Here is a 21,719-nt window from a genome sequence, read left to right as displayed (position 1 = left end):
GTAGTAATATATAGGTGATAACTCACAAATACAGAGAGACAAAAGGATAAGGGTGAGCTTATATGACTGGTTTCAAATTCCCTCGTGGGATACTTTGAGGAAACTCCGGTTCTCTTCCTGGGGAGGTAATATTCCCCAGTTTGGGGGATCTGGATTATATTATTCAGATACATATGGGGAACTGGCTTTGGCTTGTGACGTCTCTAAAGAAGAAAATAGGTTATATCCTGTAATAGAGGAATGAGAGCCTTCACCAAGGTATATACCGTGTCTAAGACACCCCAATACAAGACAATCTCTCAGTGTAAGACTTGTAAACAGAAGTGGTATTGAAGCTCCTATAATAGACACCCGCATTGTATGATGTGTCATAAAAATTCACCCTGAATTGAATATAGACAACAATTACAGGACGCTGAAGTACTTACTCTGTGGCTGGGAGTTACCGGTACCATCAGAATGGGAGGTAACTGAAGATAAGTGGGAATCCACTATAAAGGTGTGTGAACAAAAGTTTGCGTGAAAATTGAATAGGAGAAAATAAGATGGCTGAGGGCAAACCCAGGTTGGCCTCTATGCCTGCCCCCGAGAAGCACAAACATACCTCGGCTGTTGGCAGCAACCCCACAGGCTGGAGGGGTGGAGATATATGTCATACTGGACCTCTGTTCATCTTATGGCTCCTGTCCCTATCATGAGTACGAGACTCCTCCGATTGCACAGAATGTATAAAGACCACTTTGAGTGGACACATGACCACGCAAACTTTATCACACCTGTTAATGATGCAGTGGAACCCCACTTGAGATGTGTACCCATAACAATACAGAGTATGCTAGATGTAATGTTAAAGGCAAGATAATCTGTTATGATCCTAAAGCGAAAGTAAAAGAATGGTGGTTGGAAGTGCAATCCCTGGGGAAAGACAGAATAGTAGTAGGGCAAACTGAAATTACTAACATAAATAGCCCAGCAAGTGTAATCTTTGATGCTTGTGAAGCAATAGACAGTGGCAAGTGGGTAGAAGGATGTAGAAGTATGGAGTGGGTGCAAACTTACTCCCATGATTGAAAATATATGTGCTCCTCTTGGAGGTACAAATCTAAAGTGGCAAGTTCTACTTGTACAAAGAATTGGAATTACTGTACTTTTTGGACCTGTGTAATTTGATCCACAGATTATACTCCAGGAAAGTATACCCAGAGACTAGAGGAGCAAGGACATTGGGTAGTTAAGTTAGAGATGACAGCCCCAGACAAGTGCAGGAGAAACCAGTGTAACCCACTGAACTTAACCATAAATAAACCCAGAACCTGGAATGAGGATTTTATTACCAATACGCAGGGGGGAACAATTAGGGGTGCCAGTCTATTCTAATGTATCTGAAATATCTCAGGCAAAAAGGGACCTACAGATTGGAAACTGGAGAGATGATCAGTGCCCCCAGAGCAAATTACTGCATACTACGATCCTGCCTCCAGGTCTGAGTATGGATCCTGGGGATACCGGACACCTATATATTTGTTAAATCACATAATTAGGTTGCAAGCAGTCCTAGAAATTGTGACTAACAAAACTGGTGATGCATTAACCATATTAGCCAAACAGAATAGCAAAATTCATACAGCAGTAAATAAAAATCACTTAGCCCTGGATTACTTTTTAGTCAAGGAAGGGGGTGTGTGGGAGAAATTCAATCTAACTGTTGTTTACAGATAGATGATGATGAAAAAGCTATTGAAAAGATAATTACTGAAATGAAAAAAAAGTTGCACATGTTCCCGTTCAAATCTGGAAAGAGTTTAACTTAGATATGGAAAAATGGTGGAACGATAACTGGTGGAACTTTGGGGGGGTTAAGAGGAATTCTGCTGGGTTTTGTTTTGTTAATAACTGGTTTACTTGCTGTACCTTGCGTTGTTCCCCTGATGAGTAGAATGGTCCATAGAACCAGAGCAATTACGTTTTGAAATAATTACTCCTGAGGGAACAGAATCAAAAATTAGAATGTTAAAAATTCGGTCTTGTGAAGATCCGTTCGAGGAGGCAAAACAAAACTTTGAATAAAATGAATGAATGAGAAAAGCCAGAGATGGAAATTATGGCTCAAGCCAAATAGATTAAGAAAAAGAAAAAGGGGGGAATTGTGATAAACACATAAATGTATTGGCTTTCGCAAATCATAGGTGTTGCTATGTGGATATAACTGTATGAGTTCACAATAACAGAAACAAAACTCGCTAAAAACACAAGATTAGACAACAAGTTGAAAATGGCTAGAACTCTTGAGCAAAATGGAGTCACATAGCAAAAGAATTTGTAAAGGTAAAAGAAAGGGGGGGGTGACGACTTGATATGAGGAAAGCTAGTGCCTGAAAATCATAGGGTTAAAGTACTTTTAGCTTAACTTAGGTCGAAGATAAAGAACAATGCTTGTGTTGTAAGTCTGTGGTGAGATAACAGAATTTAGTGGCCCCACTCAACATGAATGAATTATTTCACACTATCCTTCTACTTATCAGTTAGGTTGGAGACAGTGCCTCCCAAACATCTGCTAGCTTGGGATACTACTTGTTTGCCCCTCCTGTTTTGCTTGCAATAAATTTTGCAGGAAGGTCACGCTGTTCTAAATCTTTGCCAGCTATCAGAATACTTACAGATATGGCTGGTTTCAGATAATTTGTGAATACTGGGATATCCAACTGTGCCAAAGGTGAAAAGTACACTGTGAGGAAGACTGCTTACTTCATCTTGAAGACCCCTGCCCGCATGAGGAAGACTGCTTACTTCATCCTCAAGACCCCTGCCCACAATCACTGCACAGCAGTGCGCAGACACCAAGAGACTTATAATAAGTTCCTGGAGCTAGTTATAATATTCCCTGCCTATACACGGGAATTACGAATATGGATGTGACTAATGCAATAGTGACAGTATATAAACCTGTAACAAATGCTAATCAGTGCACCTCTGGCTACGGTCACACGCCCAGCACTGTTGCTTTTGCTTTATTGACTTTGTCCTTCAATAAAACCCTGTTATCTCAATTAGAGGAGTGAGCTCTTATTTCACATTTTGTTTCATAAGAAAGACAGGTGTGCTAACTCCTTAGGGTGATATATCAATACACCTAGATGAACATGCCAGTGTTTTCCAAGAGAAAGTCACATACAAGTATTTAACCAAAGGTAGTTTTTAAGAGAGAAACTAAGAAATACAGAAAGCTGTTACTATTGCTACGTTGCAGACAAAAGAGCAAGGCAACTAGCACCTGCCTCAGCAAGGGATTGCCTGGTAAGGACAAAAGTCCCTATACCATGTCTATAAAGCAAGCATCACTTTCTAATTTTCCCTGTTAATCCTACTCTATAAAACATCTTCTAGAACAGGAAGAAGAAACAACCACAAAGCCTGTTAATGCAGGAGTCCCAGACAATGCGGAGATGATCAATGTGATCAAGTGATTGACAAAGTTTATTCAGATACAGCGCTCCTTTTATACCCTTACACCCTTAGGTTTCTGATGTAACAGCCTTGGATACTGAGCTCTAATTGGTTAGTCTAGAGGTTACTACAGTTTACAAAGCTAATGTTTATAACTTGTTATAACTGCGATTAAATACCTAACTCTAAAAGTACAGTGGGAAACTACAACCTTGGCAGAGATCATTCTCTGCACGTTTTCAGTGGAAGATTACAGAGGCCTAACAAGACAATTGACCTTGCTTATGCCTGCCAAGAATCTTCTTATTTTACAGTAACAAGGCTCAGGGTATCAGGATCGCTCACTACGTGGCCTTGGCTCTTTAAGAATTCCCGCATATCCCCCTTCTTCTTTTTTGAGCAATCCAGATACCCTTTACAGCTTTTTCTGCTAGCAGTTCTCATTTCAACTGAACTGCTCCTCCAAGTCTTGGATTTAACCCCAGGTTACAAACTGCCCCAATACCTTTCTTTTTCCCACTCCTTGGCTCCAGTGTCCATCCTGGCCATTCCACTGGGGGGGACTGGGAGCCAAATTGGAGGGCAGCTTCATCTGAAAATGGGTACCAAACTTTTCTCAGAAGTCGCTCACCCTGCTTTGCACAGCCTGCTGGGTGGCAGCTACAGCTGCCTGCTTGCCCAGCAGCAGCAACAAATATCTGCCAGCATTAACCCTTTCTTGCTCGAAATGTTAAACTGCTACCCGTTAAAAACCTTTACATGAACCCAACAACAAAAAATATGCAGAACACCATCTGCCCTCAGCACAAACACACACACACATACGGAATCCCACAAGCACACTCCACAGAACTGCAATATTTGAAACACAAAATCCAGACAATCATTATTCCCTCTACACAGTCCCACATCCAGAGCATGGCACAAGGACCTTGTGAAGACTATCAGGAAACCAGCTCCGAGAAGCATCATTGCAGTGCAAGGTGGCAGGCTCAACCTTAGCGAGCATCCCCGCAGAGTCTCTGCCTCCATCACATCACATGAGGCTTGGGCTTTTTTACTGACCAAAATGCACACTCGTTCCGACACAGGTGGCCAGCCTATGTTGGAAGAAGTGGTCAGCCATATCTATAAAGGTTTCCAAGGGTTGATAGAAACATGGATATACTTATATTTACCAACTTCTAGTACATGAGTATCACAGACAGACTGTATCAAAGGAGTTGTATATGGGGTCCCAACTCCATGGTCTGACACATTCTGCCCAATACCCCTGATAAGAGCATACAAGAGACCTTCCCATCTTCTGTGGGAAGCACACACACCATGGGAAACCATGCAATACATCTGCATCCCCCACCCGTCTCACTTCTCCCTTTACAGCTGCCCATTTATCAGGAGGATCTGGAGGATATAAATCAGGCTTCTTTTCCAGATGAATAGGCTCCAGGTCAAAAGGACTATCCACGTCAGCCTCGGAATTATCAGGTGTCAGAATCTCAGGAGCAGCAACAGCAGACTGATGAATGTGCACAGGCTCCTTGTCGGGGTCAATAGGACCCGAGTCGAAAGGATCGTCTTCATCCCCATCCTCAGTCTTCGCTGCTGCAGCGGCAACCAGCGGAGGTTCAAGGAGTGGGGGGCACGCTAGTCCCCATGATCTCATTTTTTAGCTTTAACATCTCTAAAACAGTTCTCCAAATGACTAACAAACTTTTCACAGTGTCATTGCCTTTTGTGGCCGCATTCCACAGTTTAACTCCTGCCTCATTCCACAAAGAGATCTCAAATCCGTTAGACTAATCAATCTCTGGGTAATGTGTCGTCAACCATTTCAGCATTAACTTTAAGTCTGTCTCTTTAAACGCTGCTCCCTTCACCTTAAGAAGAACTGAAAACATCCATAAAAAGGAGGCTTCTTCCTTAGGATTTTTTTCCCAAGTCTCAAGATTAAAAGCTTCGCCAACTCCCACAATTAACTCCTTACTCCAGAGCAACAACCTTTTCAGCATAGGCTCTGTTCTGAGGCTTCTACCTCCGAGTACGTTCCCATTACCGACCACGTCCCACAGTGCCAGTCCTATACGTTCCCATTCAGAAACTTCAAACTCTGCCTGCACGCTGGGCAGAAGACCACGGTCTCAGGACCATTTTAACAGCCTTTGTAAGGCGGCACTATTGTATTCTAGTCCTCTCTTAGAGAGAAAATGTTGGAGGAGCTCCATTACTGCCTGTTCATCTTTGGATAGCGAGTGCCCCATCTCCTCCCCGGCCACTCACCTGATACGTGGAGACGATCAATGCGATCAAGCGATTGACAAAGTTTAGTCAGATACAGTACTCCTTTTATACCCTTACACACTTAGGTTCCTTATGTAACAGCCTTGGATACTGAGCTCTAATTGGTTAGTCCAGAGGTGACTATCGCTTACAGAGCTAATGTTTATAACTTGTTATAATTGCGATTATACACCTTACTCTAAAAATACAGTGGGAAACTACAACCTTGGCAGAGACCATTCTTTGCACTTTTTCAGTGGAAAATTACGGAGGCCTAACAAGACAATTGACTTTGCTTACGCCTGTGTCCTGGTTTGAGCAGTAGCAGTCATTTTTTCTCCTTCTTGTAGCTGGTGCAGTGCTGTGTTTTGACTTCTGGGCTGGGAACAGTTGCTTGATAGTGAGCATGTTTTGAGTTACTGCTCGGGTGTTTTTTGTTCAAGGCCTTCTCTGAGCTCATGCTCTGCTAGGGAGAAGGGGAGGGCGGGAGGAAGGAGAGACAGGACACCTGACCCAGGCTAGCCAAAGAGGTATTCCATACCATAGCACGTCATGCCCAGGATGTAACTGGGAGAGAGCCGGAAGGGCTGGAGCTCTGGGGGGATGGAGGAGGTATCGGTCGGTGCTCGGTCGGGCAGGGTGGAGTGAGTTATGGGTCGGTGGCTGGTGAGGTGTTGTATTCGCTTCGCTTGTTGTTTGCTTTATTATTTGTAGTAGTAGTAGCAGGAGTAATTTGTGTTATACCTTAGCAATTAAACCGTTCTTATCTCAACCCATGGGGACCACATTATTTGGATTCTCCTTCCTAACTCTCCGGGAGTTGGGGGAGCAAAGGAGGAGAGTGAGTGAGCGAACTGTGCGGATTTGGTTTAAACCACTACAGCCTGCCAAGAATCTTCTTAATTTACAGTAACAAGGCTCAGGGTATCAGGATCGCTCACTACGTGGCCTTGGCTCTTTAAGAATTCCCACAAAAGCCAACATAAATATTATGACCTGAACAGTAACATTGGTGTTCCATTTCACTTTTACTTATCCAGTATCTTGTGACATTTAATAAATTCACTCTACTCTTCAATGGACAAATGTTATACCCTCCTTGCATACAACCAAGATGGAAAATATTGAGAGAAGGAAATGAAAAACTTATTCATATGCACTCTTGCATAGCTCTGGCAGAGGCAGGAGAGACAGCAGGAGGGGAGAGTCTCTTTTAACAGCCCGGAGTATCAGCCTATTTTGCAAACTTTTCATTCTTTATTATCAATAATTTGCATTATAATAAACCTGGGTGTTTCCGGTGTGAGCTACAGCCCATTGTGCTACAGCAGAGAAAAGGCTGAAGAAAACTGAATCACAGAATCCCAAGGGTTGGAAGGGACCTTGAAAGATCATCTAGTCCAACACCCTGCAAGAGCAGGGTAACCTAGAGTACATCACACAGGAACTTGTCCAGGCAGGCCTTGAATATATCCAACATAGGAGACTCCACAACCCCCCTGGGCAACCTGTTCCAGTGCTCTGTCACTCTCACAGTAAAGAAGTTCTTCCTGATGTTCACGTGGAACCTCCTATGCTCCAGTTTACACCCATTGCCCCTTGTCCTATCAATGGATATCACTGAAAAACGCCTAGCTCCATCATCCTGACACCCACCCTTTACATATTTATAAACACAGATGAGGTCACCCCTCAGTCTCCTCTCCTCCAAGCTAAAGAGACCCAGCTCCCTCAGCCTCTCCTCATAAGGGAGGTGTTCCACTCCTTTAATCATCTTTGTGGCTCTGCGCTGGACACTTTCAAGCAATTCCCTGTCCTTCTTGAAATGAGGGGCCCAGAACTGGATGCAATATTGCAGATGCGGCCTCACCAAGGCAGAGTAGAGGGGGAGGAGAACCTCTCTTGACCTACTAACCACACCTTTTCTAATACACCCTAGGATGCCATTTGCCTTCCTGGCCACAAGGGCACATTGCTGGCTCATGGTCATCCTCCTATCCACCAGGAACCCCAGGTCCCTTTCCCCTTCACTCCTTTCCAGCAGGTCAACCCCCAACCTGTACTGGTACATGGGGTTGTTCTTCCCCAGATGCAAGACTCTACACTTGCCCTTGTTGAATTTCATCAAGTTTCTCCCTGCCCAACTCTCCAGCCTGTCCAGGTCTCGCTGAATGGCAACACAGCCTTCTGGTGTGTCAGCCACTCCTCCCACTTTTGTGTCATCAGCGAACTTGCTGAGGGTACTCTCAGTTCCCTCATCCAGGTCGTTGATGAAAATATTAAACAGCACTGGTCCCAGCACTGACCCCTGAGGGACTCCACTGGTCACAGACCTGCAGCTAGATTCTGCCCCATTGACCACAACTCTCTGCCTTCTTCCTTTCAACCAGTTCTTGATCCACCTCACTACCTGATCATCAAGCCCACACTTTCTTAGCTTATCTATGAGGATGCTGTGGGAGACAGTATCAAATGCCTTACTGAAATCAAGAAAAAACACATCTACTGCTCTACCTGCTCATGAGAGACCTGCCTGCATGCTACAAGCAGCCCCCCCACCACTGAAGCGGCATCTTTCCAACAGGGACAGGAGATTTATCCCTCCTACATCTCTGGAGCAGCAGCTCCCACTGCAGCCAGGGACACCCAGCTGTGCAGCCTGGCAGCTGTGCAGGCAGGGCTCTGTACCCAGGGCCAAGCAGCTCCTGCCTACAGCATCCATTGGTGTGCTGGAAGCCAGTTACACCACAGCTCTGCCAAGCGTTTCCCAGGAGTGCCTTTGGGTTTATGTTTTTTGTTTGGTTTTGTGGTTTTTTTTTTTTTTTACTCCAGTGTCATGGTTTGAGCATGTTTTGAGGGTGTTTTTGTTCAAGGTTTTTTCCAGCCAGGGGGAGGCCAGGAGGAAGGAGAGACAGGACACCTGACCCAGGCTAGCCAATGAGGTATTCCATACCATAGCACGTGATGCCCAGGATGCATACTGGGAAAGAGAAGGCAGGAGGGGTTGAGCTGTGGAGGAAAATGGAGGAGGGAGCACATGGTGCTCTGCCAGGCAGGGTGGAGTGAGTTATGGGTCGGTGGCTGGTGGGGTGTTGTATTCTTTTCACTTGCTGTTTGCTGTATCATTATTATTTGTAGTAGTGAATGGCAGTAGGGGTTTTGTGTTATGCCTTAGCAATTAAACCGTTCTTATCTCAATCTGTGGGGGCTACATTCTTTGGATTCTCCTTCCTAACTCTCCGGGAGTTGGGGGACTTGGTTTAAACCACGACACTCCAGACCCTCACCTTTAAGTTCAGATTCATTATTGGATTCATTACTGAATTTACTTATATCAAGAAGAATAAAAACAGAAGCTCTCTGTCGAGTGTTTATGCACCAAAAATAGTAAACAAAATAAACCAAATGGGAGCTTTAAAACAAATCTCACCTCATCGAACAGGAAAGAAATTAGGAAAGAAAACACCCTTGAAATGAAGGAATGGAATCAGTAGACTCATACATGAGCATTAGGCAAGACTCTACAAAATCTGAAGGCAAACACTCAATTTTTAAATGGCTAATAATATATTGTACCATACTCCTAAAGGATGCTCAGAATCAAAGTACTACCTTATCTATAAAAAAAAAATCTCAGGCTAACAACTCTCTTACCCAGAGTTGCCTACTACATTCCCTACAAGGTATTACTGTCAGAAAAACATCATTTACACCATACAAATTTAGCATAAACATAAGGTGAAATTCAAACACAGCCCTCCTTCTCTAATTCTCCATCCCAGTATTTTTAATACTCTGCCACGTCCCACATGCTCTCTGGGGGAACAGTCTAGTCAGTAAAAGCAAAGAAATTATGAAGGGCAAGGCATGCCCTTTTCCTAGAAATAAAGGAGGCTGCAAGCAAATTACCCAACTGAAACACATCCACAGAATTCAGCAACAAATAATATAGAAGCTTGGCATTACTATATAACCCAATCTATCTTTACTCATGTGAGTAATCTAATGAAGCAAGAGGCATTTGAGTAAGAGCTTGAATAAGTGAATTAAAGCAAAGCTGTATTTACATATCAAGCAAAACATCCAGAAGGCTGCTGCTTTTTTCAGAACAGAATTGCAGGCTTGTGCATCAGAAAAGCTTCCTTGCATTTTGCAACCATGTTAGTTGGTCTAACAAAAGATACTACCTATCCTGCTAGACCTTCCTCTTTCATGTACATGTGAACTCACATCACATGATACGTATTTGCACGCATTCACATAAGAAGTGTTGAAAGCCTACCTTTGCCAGTTGCCACCCTGACCTCCTCATCCCTCCAAAACCCTGATCAATTAGGAGCCCTCACAGGCAAAGTTCAGATGCTACCATGATCAGAAAATAGCGGAAACTTCCAGAATAATGACTGCAATCACAATTGTCCTCAAATTTCACTATATTGAACAGGGAAAACAAACAAACAAAAACCCCATCTATAAACCACAACAAATAAACTTCTCCAGACAGGAAAGCACTGTCACTGTTGTCAAACACCGGAAGAGGCTGCCCAGGGAAGTTGCCGAGTCATCATTCCTGGAAGTATTTAAAACGTGTAGATGTGGCACTTAGGGACATGACTTAGTGGTGGACTTGGCAGTGCTGGGTTAATGGCTGGACTCAATGATCTTAAATGTCTTTTCCAGCCTAAATGATTCTATGATTCTGTAAGAGCAAAAAAGCTACCTTGTTTAGGTGTTTTACATTTCTAGTGCCCTCTTTTCTGCTTATACTTAATGCCCATGGCAGGGGGGTTGGAACTAGATGATCTTAAGGTCCTTTCCAACCCTAACTATTCTATGATTCTATACCTTTTTCCATGGAGTAGCTTTTCAGATCTGCTCTGTCTCTCAGTCTTAAACTAAAAGTTAAATAAAGATGCTGCTCCAGGTAAGTAAACCTCTGTACCAAAATTTTACATCCAATCATCACATACCCTCCATACTCAAATGCCAGCAACAGACTTCCTAATTTTCCTATTTAATTTCCATTGTTTTGTTTAGCATTTCTGCTTCTCTAAGCATTAAGTTCATCCTCCTATCATGTGTTTTATCTACCTCCTTTTAGTTTTCTAATTTTGGGGACGGGAGATTGAAAGGATGCAGAACCACAGTCAATTCTGCTCACGTGAATCTGTACCTGCTTAAGATAACAGATGTTAAACACAATCCAGGCCTCCTGGGTTTCCTGCAGTGCCATCAGGGAACTCCCAAAGCACCACTGCATCCTCTGCACTTTGAACCTTCCCAATGCAATCTCACAGAGCCAGCAGAAGATACCCTCTGCAGCTTTGGATGCCAAGTGACTATTTCCATCAAATCTATTTTCTTCTCTTGTTCTTTCAATTACAATGCAAGAAATGAGAATAAAGCCCCATCACCACTAAAGTCAGTAAGAAGCACTACCACTAAGACATAGATTTCACCCCATAAGCCTAGGGCTACTTACAGTTCTCTAATATCAACAGGAACCTCAATTAACACTATTAATTCTCCAGCAGATTCAGGGATCCTGAACTTACACTTAAACATCCAATCAAAGTCAAACTGCACCCACCCCAGAAACTGCCAAAGCAAGTCCTAAATGCTCACGCAGAAAAAGACTTCATCTCTACAACACTCTCTTTTCAAAGAGCAAGGCAAGTCTGTCACTATCAACATTACCTTCATCACCACTCAGCCCACCACCATATGAAGCCAGTTCCAGCAATCATCACCTGGTAGAAGCTTGGCTAACCTGCCTCAATAGTAACTCAGAAAAACCTCTTCTTAGACAGGTGAGGACAATCAAGAAATGAACAGAGCTGCTAATTTAAGTACCAGTCCTGTTAGAGGTTGCCTGGAGCTTCACTCTTATTTGTAAAGTGTTTGTAGGTAAATGCCACCTAAACTCAGTAACAGCTTTTGCAAGTCTGATCAGTTGTAATGGTTAAACTTGTATAGCTAGCAGGAAGCCAAGAGAAGAATATATTTTAATGGTAGATGTGGAAACAAAGGGATTTTGATTAGCCTTGGGACCGAAGAGGGTAAAAATACTGGTTAAAGATTTTCCCAGGATATGCATATTAAGGACTTGTCTTTTTGCCCTCTGTGTATTTTTTTTTTTTTAGTATTTGGAAAGCAGAATTAGGCCACATTTGACCAAATTTCCAGAGTCTAGCAGGAGCCAACAGAGACTACAGCACAGCAACCTGTTAACTCTTGTACTTTTATTCATAATAGGATTTCACTAGTGAGCAATGTGCTCTCTGTAGTGCTATCAGAGGCTTAAACAAACCATTTCTCTACGAGCAGGGATCTTTCCCTGTTTGACTTTAAAACCCAAATGCATTGTTTACTTTTTCTAATACAAACTGGAAATAACTTCTGTGTAAAGAAACTCCAACTGTTACACTTCTGAAGCAGCCTTCACTATCAGTCCCAGACTCAAGGAGAACATGACTATGTGGGCAATGCTACAAAGAGAGCCAAGATCAACCCCACTAGAAGTTGCCCAGGAGAACATGCAGGTAACGTGGGTTTAAATAAAGCCATGACTGAGATTATTTCACCCCCAGCATACCCAAGCTAGCCCTTCAGGCCTCCTGAGTGGCCCTTATCCAGCAAAGGAAACACTCCTCTACCACAAAGGCTGCCTTACATTTGTACTTGACGCTCCTGTGAGAGCAATAAGTCCTTTACTGTTCATTCAGCTCTTGGAAGTCATGTAAAGCATTCACCATTCACCTGTCACACTGCACAAACTAAGCCTTTTGAAATTAAAATCTAAAAGTAAATGTGTTGGTCAATGGCTCTGCTGCTGAAAGGAACCCGGCCACCAGCACAAGCCTTCAGGCAGGTAATTCACTTCAACACAAGGCTGGCAAACAACAGTATGTTTTATTTAATTAGAATGAACAGAAGAAAGAAACCTCACAGAAGGGCAGGTAATGACATTTCAAAAATAATTCATGCCTGGGTAACAAAAGGGCAAATTTCAGTTACATAAAAAGCTAAAAAGTTTACTTAATGCATCCAAGGCGAAAAGAAAAAAAAAATAATTGCACTGCATATGATTAACAAGTGGCATTTACAAGCACTGCAAATTAGTCCTTCTGTTGCCTAATCTGTGGCCAGAAAGGAAAATATTTTCTTTCTAAGCAAATGCAAATGATATAATGAAGTTACTTATCAGTAGATTTTGATGGGTATTGCAGTGCTATCTGAAATAAGTCATAGGGTGGAAAGCTAATGCCATATGCCAATTGTACCACAGTGAGATTTATGAGCCCCTTCCAAACAGCATTGATACACGGGTAACCAATGTACAGGGGGGTAATACAGAGAAATTGTACAAGGGAGTTAAAGGAATTCCTTTGCTTAAACAAAAGTATTGTCTGTCCTAAGTACCTTGCCAAGGCATTGATTACTGCTGGAGGGGAAGAAGCAGATGCTAGTTCTACTGACAAAAGCAGATGAAAGGTCCTGCTGATAAGCCGGGGAGAAGCAGACTGGGTGATCAAGCCTTAAGACCATGACAAAAACACAGATGTTTATTCCTACTGATAAGCGGCAGGAGAAGCAGACTGGGCGCCAACTAACCCTAAGTCCATGTCTGAAGATTAAAAGGTGTAAAGGTTAAGAAGAGGAAGACTCATTTACTTCATCTTGAAGACCCCTACCCACAGGAGGAAGACTCATTTACTTCATCCTGAGACCCCTGCCCATGATCAGAAGGGGCACTGCGCAGGTGCAAAGGACCTTCTCGCTCATTATAATACGAAGTGGGGATAGATAATACATATGTATAGGCGGATTGAGCAACCTCATGTCTATGTATACCTTAAGAGAATAAATGTAAAGGGAGAACAACCCTGAGGTGTGCGTGCTTTGCAGGAGCTATCCCCATGCACCTCAGCGCTGAATAAAAGCATACCTACTTTACAACTTTAACTAGTTGTGGAGTCTATCCGCGCATCAGCATCACCCAGTTTCCAACCCCATCAGGTCCCTCTGTTTGCATTTTAGAAAACAAACCATTGAAAGAGGTCAAATCTCAAGCCTTCTGTAGCTGGAAATGTCACAAGAGATCATTTAGTCTCTGCACATCTTTCTACTCCCTAAAATAAATCAACTCTGATAAACCACCATAATTCACTGCTGCACATACATATGCATTTAGGTGTTGTCAAGAAGATGTAGTACTTAAAACTCACATCACCTTATTTGTCTAAGAGAACAAGGAATCAGCTTCTCTGCATTTACTAATGGACATCAGAAAAAAAATGCACAAGAATCTACTTCTGGGCTCTAAAAGTACATTGAATGCACATGCTACTTGATTGCTCAGAGCTGGTCCTCACTTTGCTCCAGCTCCCATCCTCCCAGCCCAGGTCCACCAACCAGAACCAGACCCACCCCTCCACCACCATTTGTCAGTCAAGATTTAGCATAAGTATGTAATAGGTTTTATATTATTAGTATTTCACTACTCCAATGCATTTACTAGGATACAAGGGAACATAATAGCCATCCTTTTTCAGAGACATTTAAAGAGAATACTAATGAAGTGATGAAGGGTTGATGTAGGCATTTTTCTAAGACAGTTCAATTATTGTGGGTAATTAATAAACTTGTTTAAGAGAATATTACAATACATGAAGAAATTTATTATCTTTTAGAGATTGCAGGCTAACACATAAGACCAAGAGATTGTTTCTTTTTTAAAGAAACAAATGTAATTTGTATTTTTCAAATGTTGCAATGAACTAAAACTGATTTCACAAATTGAAATTGGGAGTGAAGATATAAATTAACTAGTTCAGTAAAAGTAACCAAGTAAACAATTCAGAGTGCATTTATCAAAATAGAAGTAAATGTTAATTTTACAGTAGGAGAAAGTATCATCACTCACAGAGCCAGGAAATGAGAAAGGTTTATTAAAACATTTCTTATAAGAACTGATGATTGGGTGCCACCCCAAGCCCTTGGCTTAGTTTATTTAACTGCTGATGATACAGGGGTAACCAATGTACAGGTGGGTAATGCAGAGAAAAATGTACAAGGGAGTTAAAAGGATTCCTTTGCTTAGATGGGGGTGTTGTCTCTTGTGAAGTACCTGACATGCCGGGCCATTGACTACTGATAAGGGGAAGAAGCAGATGCTAGTTCTACAGACAAGGGACAAAAGCAGATGACTGGTCCTACTGATAAGCCGGGGAGAGGGAGACTGGGGCCAACCAAACCCTAAGGCCATGTCTGAAGGTTAAAAGGTGTAACGTTTAAGAAGAGGAAGACTCATTTACTTCATCCTGAGACCCCTGCCCATGACCAGGAGGGGCACTGCGCAGGTGCAAAGGACCTTCCGGCTCATTATAATACGAAGCAGGGATAGATACTAAATATGTATAGGCGGATTGAGCAACCTCATGTCTATGTATACCTTAAGAGAATAAATGTAAAGCGAGAACAACCCTGAGGTGTGCATGCTTTGGAGGAGCTATCCCCATGCACCTCAGCGCTGAATAAAAGCATACCTACTTTACAACTTGAACTAGTTGTGGAGTCTATCCACGCATCACTGAAACCACTTACCCAGATTTAACCTAAAAGTTAATTTGGCACCAAACAGTAAATAAAACCAAAACAAAGGACCATCTGTAAGACCATTATGTATTTAAACAAGCTTAACACATCTACAAAACATTTTTATATCAACTTCAGAGGATGGCATGAACATCTGCTTTCACTTCAAAACATTAATTTTCAATTATTGAAGAAAAACAAATCCTGGCAAATTACTTTATTAGTTTATAATAGTAATTTAGAAATTTTACAATTAACGTCCTAACAAGAGTTCTCTGATTCTTTTTTGGCATGTGTCATCTGAAGCAATTTAGCAGTGAATGATGGGCTTTCACTTGCACTGACTGCACACAAATTTTTGATGCATAAAAATAGGTGGTGTTCGCAGAGAGCCACTACTGTTACATAGCAGTTGTTTTTCATTGATGGCTTTAGATATAGCATTGCTAAAAACATGAGATTTCTATTTTCTCCCCGTTCATAAAGCCTTTTTCTTTATCTTTCCCACTCTTTTCAATTTTGGGCCACATTTATTCATTATATTTGCCGAGACCAATGGGAACAGGCCACAATTAAAAGGTGTTTGCACATAGGCCAGGGTTTCAATCAGTAAAACCACTTAAATACCACCCAGATCCCATCCAGGAAGGCATACCAGAGGAAGGGAAAGGCAGGATAACAGGACTTAAGGAGTTCAGGGGGGGACGCTGCTAGGCTTGTAGCAAAATACACAGGCAAAAATTAAACACTGCAGGCTAATCCCTGAAGGCAGCACTCAGAATACTGCACAGATTCAAACATTCTCAGGACACCAGCACCAAAATGAAACATCAACATCTCCAATTATTCCTAATCCCCCAAAACCTACACTTGATAAAGAACAATCAAGAGCTTAATCGTATTTGATATGAGTTTTATCAATTTTAGCTGTTGCTTTCACTGTATCAATAAGATTCCACTGAAACTTGAATGAACTGTAAAATTAACAGATAATTGCACAAGTCTATTGTATTTGGCAATTATAATTATACTTGTCAAAATTTAATTTGTAGAATGCACTGTTCCAGTACCTGCAGGTTCTTCTCTATCAACTGGGAAAAGAGGAAAACTATATCTTTAAGACAAGTATGAAAAACGTTATTACTTCCACAGTCAACTCTGAGTTCTGACATTGCACAATTGACTTTCAAAGCAGAACAGCTATATAAAAAAGAAAATGTCAGTGTTTTCACAGTGCTAATCTATAGCACTAGTAGGGCCTCCTGCTGTCAGCCAGAGTTGCCAATACAATAGCTTTCAAAGGGATATTACCATCATGCTTTATTCTTGACATCAAAAAAGACAAAGGGAATGCTTTTCAAAAGACATTCAAAAATCAAACTTTTGTATGAGCAGATAGGTAAAACAGCATTCCTTTAAAGAAAATAATTCATAGCAATCAACTAATTGGAACTCAGCAAACCCTTGAAGTATTTTTATTTACTTTGCAGGTAACAAAGTAGCGACCAACCCCACTTTTCTCTTCTTGACTAACACAAATGAGGCAGGTAGGGTGTGAATCAAGTTTCTATCAGCATTTTTTGCCAACTAAAAGCAGAAAAATAACAGTAATTCTGCAACTTCAAGCAGGATAACAAATCTAGGCTTAATTACTCATTCTTTTGCAAAACAGTCTGACTACCAACTAGCACATTTATGCACAAAATACCCTTGCAAGCTGACAGCAATTTGCAGAACTGCCAAATTCAGCAGCCAAAGTGCATCTGATGCTTAAAACCTTGTGCCAACACCAGCCCAGTCCCCACAAACTGCAGTAGAGTAATTCCTCAATTGCAATTACATGGAGCTGGAAATCTATGAGTTACTGTTACCAGCATCTCAGCACTTCACTTTCCAGAACAGCTTCCAAAAAACCCAAGTTGTAGCATGAGAACCTCCAGATTAATCAACAAATGATAAACACCTGCCTTCCCCAGTCCCCATGACTGGCTGGGTGCTCCCGGGAGCTGGCAGCACACAGCAAACTTTTAAGGACGTTCCCATCACTTATAATGGGGGACAGACAACATGTTTTAATGTCCACAACTGTGTTCTGGGGTTCAGGACCCTGTGTTTTTAATGCACAAAGCACAATTCTTCCTTACAGGCAACTGGAAAAGCCCTCTGCAGATGAGATTACTGGCAGCAGGGCAAAAACAGAGTCTATGCTGAGGAAAATTACATTCACAGGCCTTGTCTGTGATATGGAGTAAAGCTTCAGAACAGGCCAGCATTTTACTCCATCACCACTACCACCACACTGTCACTGAAGCATGTATTTTGTAAGCCAACAAAGACTCAACCCCTCCTACTTTCACTCCATCCTCATTGATCTGAAACAACCTTCCTCTAAGCCAAGTAGAAATTTGTCCCCAACCACCAGCCATGAGGTTAATATCTTCAAGTGTGCACAAACTAATGGTCAAAATAAATCAACATATTGTATTGCAAGTCATAAATGCCACATCAGGGGAAAGTCCACGGCTACTGCTGAAGTTACAGCTGCAGGAATTACTGCAAGTTTCTGCCAGGCCTTTGAACCTGAGATCTGATAATACAGCACAGGGGCCACATGTCCTGAAGCCTTCCTGGCATCCAGTTCTGGTTCATTTAAAGTAACAGTATCTAAGAGTTGTCAACATCTGGTACTTCTGCCAAAGTTGGTCACTTCTTTAAAGTCAGCACTGCTCCCAGTTAATGCAGGCAACATGCCTTTTGCATGTAGAATAGTCCCTTTCATCACAGGCACACATTGATTCTATGAATGAAAAAGGATGCTCAAATCTCAGTAGTGATTAATAAATAGCAAAGTTGCTATGCAAAGTGAAATAAAACACAAAAAAGAGAAAAATAGTAAATTATTTTAAGTCCCAAATGCTACACATATATCCACATAATTTATGCTTGTTTTCTTCTCAGTTGAATTGTGAGACCTGTGACCTCAGAGTGCCTTTATTTATTACATCTCAATTATTTCCGTAGAAACGTACTGTGGCAATCTACTGGGTTGCCAACTCCCTAGACCACAAAATGAATATGACAGACTTTCTAAAGGTAGATGATATGGATAAACATAAAAAAAGGCAGAAATTATTTATCCTACATACATAATGACTTGCCCCCTATTATCCAAAATTTCACCAAGATTCAGCTCATTCCTTAGACTCCCTGTTTGGTCAGCTTGTGCTAAGACCTGTAACTTACAGACAGTTTATGCTGAAGCTGAAAACGCATTTTTTTTTGTGCCTAAAGTCTACAGAAATATTTAGAATATTTAACAACTGAGCTTCCACAAGCTCACTGTTGCAAAGACCTACATATTTCTACATTACAGGGATAATGTTTCTTAGCTATGACTTGCCAGTAAGTTACCTACTTTGATTCTTAAAAATGCTCTTGTAAATAGTGATCAGTTCTGTATTAGAATTAGGATAAAAAATTCATTATAAAGTATCAACCGTTTGCAAGAGATATTGCTGCCTGAAAAGGTAGAAAACAACTGATTGATAAACAGTAAATATTTAATGTTATTATGGCAGGAGATGTCAAAGTTTACTAACTGGGTTTCTAGAGCAAACACAGCTTTCACTAGCATAGAACTATTTCCTGAATGTTTCTTTAGCACAGAAAAATATTTTAAACTCCAGAGGCCTGGCCACTAAATATGATCCCCTCACTCAAGGGAAGTCATGACTCAAGGCCTGCACTGCTGTTCTCAAACTGTGATCCTTTTTGTTTCAATGTATTTCAGAGCATCCCCTAGAAATAGCTCCAGCTCTACTCTTTCTTCTGCCCACAGACTGTAACATTCATCTACCAATTACTGAAGTAGCACCTTTAACAGAGATTGTCTGGGATTGCGGAGGGTCACATCGCCACGCGGCAAACCTGCCCCACAGCACAATGTTGAACTGTACTATTAGTCTGGGGAAAAAAATGTTTAAGGGTTTGGTATAAAGATGAAAGACTGACTTTACAAAAACTTCATAAACATTTGAAGTACATACGATTTACATCGCAATCATCTGCTAAACAGTAGATATTTCACAAATAATCTAAAATGGCTCTGGATGGGGTTTCAATTTGCACTTTATCTGGTCCATTAACTGCCCACTAATTTTGCCCACCCACAAGTTATTTAATTATGAACACTTTTTGTTTCATCTTTTGGCCATCTTAAGTTATGATCCCTTTGTGCTTCTACAACAAAGCCCCCGGACCACTGAGTTTGTGACTTCTGCTTTGTACAGAGGACAATAAAATCTTACCCCACACCAGCTAACCTGGCTGGGAGTGAAAAGTTTCCGAAATCACGCCTTTCCCTCTCGCACCCTTTCACTTAAAAGTCAAAAACCTGGCAAAGCGGGTGGTACGGCAAGGGGCTGGTCCCGGCCCTCCCTTAAGTTTCACCAGCAGCTGTTTTCTTATGGAGGTAAGCAGGAGATTTTAAACATCCTTTAGCTGTAGATGGTGAAGAATATGTGAAGTTTCATGTTTAGCCTTTATTCATGCAACTCTTCCTAAATTTGGCTATTGTTTCTTCAAGCCCAAGCAAGTTTTCAAACCCGATTTATCAAATCGGTTTTAATTCTCCCCTTCTTTCACCACCCTTACACACATTGGGCAGCAGGAGAAAACAGACGGCGCTCTTATTCCCGATCATAAAGAAACATTAATTCCGAGCTAACCAGCTAAAACACGAGTGGGCTCCATTCCCCCCCGAACATCACCGCCAAACTTTCCTTCCTCCCTCCCCACCTCAACGATGCTACCAGCTTCCTTCAGCAATTATCTCGACATGTGTTTCCAGCGAGTACCGGCCGGTGCCGCGGTACTCATACCCCCCTGGACCGAGCAACAGGAACACTCCCCACACAGGACATCCGCCTATTCTGGGGGAAGAACTCCGCCACCAGCGGGCCGTACCGGGGGGATTTGCAATCCCCGCCAAATCGGGACTCGGCCCTGATTGGCCACATCGAGGCGGCGGATGCGGCGACGGCTGCTCGGGGCTGGCGGAAGATGCCTTACCTTTCACCGAGCGGGGTTTGGCTTGCTTCCTCCTAGGCATGTCCTGGCGCCGGGGCTCGTCCTTCTCTTTGTCTTCCTCTCGTCCCTGCCTTCCCTTCCTTTCTCTGCCTTCTCTCTCTCTTCCCCTCCCCCCAAACTTTGCGAGGCGAAGTGGCAGCAGTGGGATCGATTATTTGATTTTTAATTTTCTCACTTCTTTTGCCTGTTGCAATGCGGTAAGTTCAGCTCCTCTTTCCACCCTCTCGAGCACCTTCCACGGGGGGGAGGGGAGTAAAAAATCACAGTTGCAATTTTTTTTTCCCTTTATTGCTTTGGGGTTTTTCCCTTCCTTCTCCCCCCTCAAATGTGCAAACTTTACAGATGCAAAGCGAGTTCGGCCCTCGCCCCCACCCGCCTCTTTGTTCTCTTTAAAGTTTGCAGGCGCCCTGCGGCCCTCAGTCCGGCTCGCACTTTCGGAATAATAAAAGAAAAATGGAAAAAAAAAAAGAAAAAAGAAAAACAAACCAAAAACAACAGAAAAAAATAATAACAAAAAAAACCCAGCACCAAACCATGGAGCCCTGCGTGGGGTCCCTGCCGCTGGGGTGAGGGAGAGCGCCCAGGGCGAAGTCAGCCCACGACTACCCCGGCGCTCTAGGGGTGCGACTTTGTTGCTGCAATTTTCCTAAATCCTCCCCCGGTCGCACTCGGCGCCTCGCTCGCTCCCTCCCTCGCTTCCTCCTCTTCCCTCTTCCTCCTTCCTTCCTTCCTTCCTCCCTCCCCCCCCCCGCCTCCTCTGTCCCTTCCTCTCCCCACCGCTACCCGGGGAGGACGGCGAGTCCCTTTTTAGGCTGGCCGCGGGAGGCGGCCTGCCGGGCGCGGTGCGAACGTGGAGCTGGGCTGGCGGGTGGGTGAGCTCCCAACGGCCGGCTGTGCTCGGCACGCGCACTTCGCGGAACACGGCAAGTGCTTCTTTGCATCGATGCCGCGGCCGTTAGCTGCATCCATGGGTTATTCGCTGGAAGGTGACACCGCTCTTGCCTTCATTGCTGTTACTGCTGCCCTGGGTTTTTCTTTTCTTTATCTCTCGCCAGCCTCCCTCTCTTTTCTTTGTCCTGGCTCCTTTTCCTCCTCCTGATCTTGTTGCTGGGGCTGCAGTGCAGACACACATAATAAAGCCAGGCTTGGCTGGAAATGTAGCTGAGTCCCAGCAGGAGGATGTGAGGAGTAGAATCCCGACGGGGGAGCGCTCTGATCCCGTAGGGAGCCCCGCGCAGCCTGCGCCGATCAGACGGAGAGTCAACAGCACCGAGCCATGGTCGGTCCGGGAAATACAGCTGCCGCCCACA

General features: G+C 42.9%; 1 protein-coding gene across 2 annotated transcripts in view; it reads right to left on the bottom strand.

The window, feature by feature from the left end:
• Positions 1–20,649, bottom strand: part of LOC117438308 (zinc finger protein 423-like) — a 271,743-nt gene extending 251,094 nt beyond the window's left edge. For both annotated transcript variants that reach the window (XM_034073858.1, XM_034073857.1), the window contains exon 1: positions 20,392–20,649. In XM_034073858.1, coding sequence (XP_033929749.1) covers positions 20,392–20,431 — 40 coding nt within the window. In that variant the 5' untranslated portion in view covers positions 20,432–20,649. The remainder of the gene's footprint in view (positions 1–20,391) is intronic.
• Between the last annotated feature and the right edge of the window lie 1,070 nt (positions 20,650–21,719).

The sequence above is a fragment of the Melopsittacus undulatus genome (assembly GCF_012275295.1).
Source record: "Melopsittacus undulatus isolate bMelUnd1 chromosome W unlocalized genomic scaffold, bMelUnd1.mat.Z SUPER_W_unloc_7, whole genome shotgun sequence".
Taxonomy (NCBI): Eukaryota; Metazoa; Chordata; class Aves; order Psittaciformes; family Psittaculidae; genus Melopsittacus; species Melopsittacus undulatus.
Note: the sequence above shows the minus strand (reverse complement) of the source record. Positions and strands in the feature narration are given on the sequence as shown.